The sequence below is a fragment of the Electrona antarctica genome (genome assembly GCF_951216825.1).
Source record: "Electrona antarctica genome assembly, chromosome: 4".
Lineage (NCBI taxonomy): Eukaryota > Metazoa > Chordata > Actinopteri > Myctophiformes > Myctophidae > Electrona > Electrona antarctica.
Genome location: NC_136809.1, coordinates 1579025 through 1586011, shown reverse-complemented (window position 1 = coordinate 1586011; position 6987 = coordinate 1579025). Strand labels below are relative to the sequence as shown.

The 6987-nt window shown below is 46.8% G+C and overlaps 1 protein-coding gene across 1 annotated transcript in view; it reads left to right on the top strand.

Annotated features, from left to right (window-relative positions):
* Positions 1–739: 739 nt before the first annotated feature.
* esf1 (ESF1, nucleolar pre-rRNA processing protein, homolog) overlaps positions 740–6987 on the top strand; it is a 49224-nt gene continuing 42976 nt past the window's right edge. The window contains exons 1-4 of the mRNA XM_079499543.1: positions 740–812; positions 4105–4273; positions 4705–4806; positions 5369–5558. Of these exons, the coding sequence (XP_079355669.1) occupies positions 751–812; positions 4105–4273; positions 4705–4806; positions 5369–5558 (523 nt within the window). The 5' untranslated portion in view covers positions 740–750. The remainder of the gene's footprint in view (positions 813–4104; positions 4274–4704; positions 4807–5368; positions 5559–6987) is intronic.

The window sequence follows — 6987 nt, the reverse complement described above, 5'->3', positions numbered from 1 at the left end:
CAAATAAACAACTACACTTTAGAAACAAGACCAAATACAACTACACTTTAGAAACAAGACCAAATAAACAACTACACTTTAGAAACAAGACCAAATAAACACTACACTTTAGAAACAAGACCAAATAAACACTACACTTTAGAAACAAGACCAAATAAACAACTACACTTTAGAAACAAGACCAAATAAACAACTACACTTTAGAAACAAGACCAAATAAACAACTACACTTTAGAAACGAGACCAAATAAACAACTACACTTTAGAGACAAGACCAAATAAACAACTACACTTTAGAAACAAGACCAAATAAACAACTACACTTTAGAAACAAGACCAAATAAACAACTACACTTTAGAAACAAGACCAAATAAACAACTACACTTTAGAAACAAGACCAAATAAACAACTACACTTTAGAAAAAAGACCAAATAAACAATTACACTTTATAAACAAAGACCATAAAAACAAGCAACTTTATAGAAAAACAAGCCCCAAGTCGCTTATAATCAGCAGACATGGCAACACCGACGGGGTTTCTGTTTACTCCTGGGTAGCACACATCCGGTGCAGAGCCCGCCCTGCAGCATCCGGTGCACTTCCACATACACACACATTGGGTGTGAAACGTACTGTTTCCGTATCCGCTCCGGGACCGGACGTGCGATCCGTAAAGGGAATTGACCCCCTTTATTTGGTCCACTTCCTGTCGATAACCTACACCACGTGACGCAGTGAGTCCCGCTGCATGCTGGGTAAACACACACGTGTGTTCCTTCCTCCCTGCAGACAGCAGGAGTGTCTCTGGAGGTAAAGTAGCATTAATAATGCTTTATAAACATGTTCTACATACATGTTAACGAGACAACATGTCAACGACACGTGTGTTTACATGTGTGTGTGCGTGGTTGTCATGACAACCACGCTGCTCCAGCTCCAATGACTCTGTTTAGCACTGTGTTTACATGGTTAGCATCGCCATGCTAAAGCTAACCTCGATGCTGCTGTAGTGCATGTTGTGAACCGGCGTGATGCTGCCTGGTGTTTATCTGTGTTTAAAGAGGTATAGTTAGGTTAGCTGGGGGACCACCTGGAACCCCGTCAAGGACCACTAGTTTATCTGTGTTTAAAGAGGTATAGTTAGGTTAGCTGGGGGACCACCTGGAACCCCGTCAAGGACCACTAGTTGTCCCCGGACCACAAATCCATGTCGTATGTGGCAGCGGTGGCCGAACGGATTGCGGAGCGGTCTTGATACCGGAAGGTCGCCAGTTCGAATCAGCGGTCCGACACGTTAAAATTACCACCGCTGAAGTGCCCTTGAACAAGGCATTGAACCACTACGATGAAATGTTCTATGAGCAGGGCCTGGCTGGAAACAAGTTCTTGAGCTTAGCCCAGATACCCTGGGTAAATATAGTAATTATTTCATTATTGATGTTGGTACCATTTGTGGCAGCGGTGGCCGAACGGATTGCGGAGCGGTCTTGATACCGGAAGGTCGCCAGTTCGATATGTCGGTACCATTAGGAGAGATAACATGATGTTGGTACCATTAGGAGAGATAACATGATGTTGGTACCATTAGGAGAGATAACATGGTGTTGGTACCATTAGGAGAGATAACATGGTGTTGGTACCATTAGGAGAGATAACATGGTGTTGGTACCATTAGGAGAGATAACATGGTGTTGGTACCATTTAGGAGAGATAACATGATGTCGGTACCATTAGGAGAGATAACATGATGTCGGTACCATTAGGAGAGATAACATGATGTCGGTACCATTAGGAGAGATAACATGGTGTCGGTACCATTAGGAGAGAACATGATGTTGGTACCATTAGGAGAGATAACATGATGTTGGTACCATTAGGAGAGATAACATGGTGTTGGTACCATTAGGAGAGATAACATGGTGTTGGTACCATTAGGAGAGATAACATGATGTCGGTACCATTAGGAGAGATAACATGGTGTTGGTACCATTTAGGAGAGATAACATGATGTCGGTACCATTAGGAGAGATAACATGATGTCGGTACCATTAGGAGAGAGAACATGATGTCGGTACCATTAGGAGAGATAACATGATGTCGGTACCATTAGGAGAGAGAACATGATGTCGGTACCATTAGGAGAGAGAACATGATGTCGGTACCATTAGGAGAGATAACATGATGTTGGTATCATTAGGAGAGAGAACATGATGTCGGTACCATTAGGAGAGAGAACATGATGTTGGTACCATTAGGAGAGATAACATGATGTCGGTACCATTAGGAGAGATAACATGATGTCGGTACCATTAGGAGAGATAACATGGTGTTGGTACCATTAGGAGAGATAACATGATGTCGGTACCATTAGGAGAGATAACATGATGTCGGTACCATTAGGAGAGAACATGATGTTGGTACCATTAGGAGAGATAACATGATGTCGGTACCATTAGGAGAGAGAACATGATGTCGGTACCATTAGGAGAGATAACATGATGTCGGTACCATTAGGAGAGATAACACGATGTCGGTACCATTAGGAGAGATAACATGATGTCGGTACCATTAGGAGAGATAACATGATGTCGGTACCATTAGGAGAGATAACATGATGTCGGTACCATTAGGAGAGATAACATGATGTTGGTACCATTAGGAGAGATAACATGATGTTGGTACCATTAGGAGAGATAACATGATGTTGGTACCATTAGGAGAGATAACATGATGTCGGTACCATTAGGAGAGATAACATGATGTCGGTACCATTAGGAGAGATAACATGATGACGTCTTTAACCCATTTTGGGCGGGAACCCCATTTGGTGTTTTAAAGCATTATGTTATACTTTAGCTATTGAAAAATAGCAGATCTACAAGCTCATAGCGCGGCACCGAGTGCCGCACTATGAGGTTGTAGGTCTGCTAATTTTGAAAAATCGTGACAATGTGCCTCAAATCTTTGAATATATATTATTACAGACATTTTAACTCAAATCTTTGCTTCTGAGGGGGTCCCTGGAACAACATATTTTCAGATGGAGGTCGGCGGCCGATTACATATAATTTTTGGGGGTCCTTGACATGAAATATTGAGCACCACTGATAAACATAAACATAAACCACATAAACATGAGGTATTTCAGAAAACTGTCAGGATTTAGAAGACACTTTTTTAAATTTCGACGTCGGGCCTAAATGGGTTAAATAAATACTTTATGAAATGTCTATGGGAAAAATGAATGGGGAATTCTGGGTCCCTCGTCCTTCTGAAAGGGGGCGGGACTGTGAGGGGAAATATTTACATATTTACGTTAAGTTAAGTAAGGGATAATATCTGGCTAGGTGGTCGTTGTCGGGAGATAATTAATAAAATTGACCCAAAACACAAAAAAAATAATATTCCATAAATTCGCGCTGGCTGTCTGGCCAGCTGCAGCACTGTCGGAAAACAAGGATGTGAGTTGATCAAATATAATCCATTTTCGGGGTTACTGCTTTGTCTTGCTCAAACCTTTTTGAGAGCAATGTTTAGCTGTAATTACAAGGATATTAAAATGTTCCTTCTGAAAGAATACATTCAAAGGTTTGTGCCACATTTTCACGATTCTTCAAAAATAGCAGACCTACAGTGCCGCGCTACGAGCTGGTAGATCTGCTATTTTTCAATAGCTAGAGTAGGCCTATAACATAATAATCATCATGTTATACTTTAGCTGTTGAAAAATACCGTATTACCCTATTTTCTTTTTGAAAAATCGGGAAAATGTGGCGCAAATCTTTGAATATGTATTATTTCAGAGCGAAGGTTTTTAACTCATATCTTTGCTTCAGGGGGGTCCCTGGAACAACATATCAGATATCTCCATCATGTTTTAACAAGCCTCTATGTTTCAGCAGAACGTCAGATATCTCCATCATGTGTTGAACATGCCTCTATGTTTCAGCAGAACGTCAGATATCTCCATCATGTGTTGAACATGCCTCTATGTTTCAGCAGAACGTCAGATATCTCCATCATGTGTTGAACATGCCTCTATGTTTCAGCAGAACGTCAGATATCTCCATCATGTGTTGAACATGCCTCTATGTTTCAGCAGAACGTCAGATATCTCCATCATGTCGTCCAACGACAACAAGGCGAGCGGAGCGGACGACCGCTTCCTGAAGGTGAAGAGAGACCCTCGCTTCTGGGAGATGCCCGAGAAGGAGCGCAAGATCAAGATCGACAAGCGCTTCAAGTCCATGTTCACCGACAAACGCTTCAAGGTATAGGCCACACCCACAAGGTCATGTTGTTCACCCACCGATGGTGTGTGTGTGTGTGTGTGTGTGTGTGTGTGTGTGTGTGTGTGTGTGTGTGTGTGTGTGTGTGTGTGTGTGTGTGTGTGTGTGTGTGTGTGTGTGTGTGTGTGTGTGTGTGTGTGTGTGTGTGTGTGTGTGTGTGTGTGTGTGTGTGTGTGTGTGATCTATGTAAAGCACCTTGTATAAAAGCGCTATATAAATGCACCATTTACCATTTATTTACAAATCTTTGTTTTACTGGGTCCACATGTTGTGACAGTTTTCCATCAGCAGAGGGCAGTCATAGACAATAAAATTGCCACCACTGTTCACTGATTTCAATCTGTCAAGTGACTCTGTGCGTGTGTGTGCATGCGTGCGTGTGTGTGTGTGTGTTTGTGCGTGCGTGTTTCCAGGTGAAGTACACGGTGGACAAGCGAGGACGTCCAATCAACCACACGTCGTCAGACGACCTCAAACGCTTCTACAACATCTCTGACACTGACGACGATGATGAGGTATTATTATTAGTAGTAGTAGTAGTAGTAGTATTATTGTTATTGTTAGTATTATTATTATTGTTAATATTATTATTTGACCTCTCTGACACTGATGATGATGATGATGAAGATGATGAAGACTGTCACCGTTTATTTGTTATTTGGCAAGGCACTTTAATTAGCTCGTTAGGACAAGTTAGGAGAAATACTCGTTGAAGGTGTTTACTTCGTTAGTCACAATTATCTGTGTGATAATTAACGGTCAACGGCCATCACCCTAGAACCCTATCTGTGTGATAATTAACGGTCAACGGCCATCACCCTAGAACCCTAACCTAACCCTAACGGCCATCACCCTAGAACCCTAACCTAACCCTAACGGCCATCACCCTAGAACCCTAACCTAACCCTAACCCTAACGGCCATCACCCTAGAACCAGGAGGAGGGTTAGGGTTAGGGTTATCTGTGTGATAATTAACGGTCAACGGCCATCACCCTAGAACCCTAACCTAACCCTAACGGCCATCACCCTAGAACCCTAACCTAACCCTAACCTAACCCTAACGGCCATCACCCTAGAACCAGGAGGAGGCCATCAGCGGGACGAAGGAGGTGAAGAAGGAGGTGAAGAAGGAGGTGAAGAAGGATAAGGAGGAGGAAGAGGAGGAGTCGGATGGAGTGACCTCTGACCTCTGTGAGACAGTGAGGGAGACAGACATCCAGGTCAAAGGTCAAACAGCACTAGGAGGGGTCAGAGTGGTGGAAGAAGGTACTACGGGACATGGGTTCATTTGTTGTTGTTGTTTAAACTTCTATAATTTTTATTCCACGATTTTTTGTAACCCATTTATTCACCCAATGTCAATTATCTAATGTAATAATGGGCGCTACACTTCCTCTGCCAACCTGGGGGGGCAGCGGACTGACCTCATGCTTCCTTCTATGCATGAGGAGTCCAAGCTGCTTCTTTTCACCTGACAGGGGGAGAGTTTCCCCGGCCGGACGTAACGCGTGGAAGGAACAAGTTATTCCGACCAGTTCCTTCCCCCTCCATCAGGCGCCCCGGGTGGCCAGGGGGAGGCAGTATAGAGACCAGTTCCTTCCCCCTCCATCAGGTGCCCCGGGTGGCCAGGGGGAGGCAGTATAGAGACCAGTTCCTTCCCCCTCCATCAGGTGCCCCGGGTGGCCAGGGGGAGGCAGTATAGAGACCAGTTCCTTCCCCCTCCATCAGGCGCCCCGGGTGGCCAGGGGGAGGCAGTATAGAGACCAGTTCCTTCCCCCTCCATCAGGCGCCCCGGCTGGCCAGGGGTAGGCAGTATAGAGACCAGTTCCTTCCCCCTCCATCAGGCGCCCCGGCTGGCCAGGGGGAGGCGGTATAGAGACCAGTTCCTTTCCCCTCCATCAGGCGCCCCGGCTGGCCAGGGGGAGGCGGTATAGAGACCAGTTCCTTTCCCCTCCATCAGGCACCCCGGCTGGCCAGGGGGAGGCAGTATAGAGACCAGTTCCTTTCCCCTCCATCAGGCGCCCCGGCTGGCCAGGGGGAGGCAGTATAGAGACCAGTTCCTTTCCCCTCCATCAGGCACCCCGGCTGGCCAGGGGGAGGCGGTATAGAGACCAGTTCCTTTCCCCTCCATCAGGCACCCCGGGTGGCCAGGGGGAGGCGGTATAGAGACCAGTTCCTTTCCCCTCCATCAGGCACCCCGGCTGGCCAGGGGGAGGCAGTATAGAGACCAGTTCCTTTCCCCTCCATCAGGCGCCCCGGCTGGCCAGGGGGAGGCAGTTTAGAGACCAGTTCCTTCCCCCTCCATCAGGCACCCCGGCTGGCCAGGGGGAGGCGGTATAGAGACCAGTTCCTTTCCCCTCCATCAGGCACCCCGGGTGGCCAGGGGGAGGCGGTATAGAGACCAGTTCCTTTCCCCTCCATCAGGCACCCCGGCTGGCCAGGGGTAGGCAGTATAGAGACCAGTTCCTTCCCCCTCCATCAGGCACCCCGGCTGGCCAGGGGGAGGCGGTATAGAGACCAGTTCCTTCCCCCTCCATCAGGCACCCCGGCTGGCCAGGGGGAGGCGGTATAGAGACCAGTTCCTTCCCCCTCCATCAGGCGCCCCGGCTGGCCAGGGGGAGGCAGTATAGAGACCAGTTCCTTCCCCCTCCATCAGGCGCCCCGGCTGGCCAGGGGGAGGCGGTATAGAGACCAG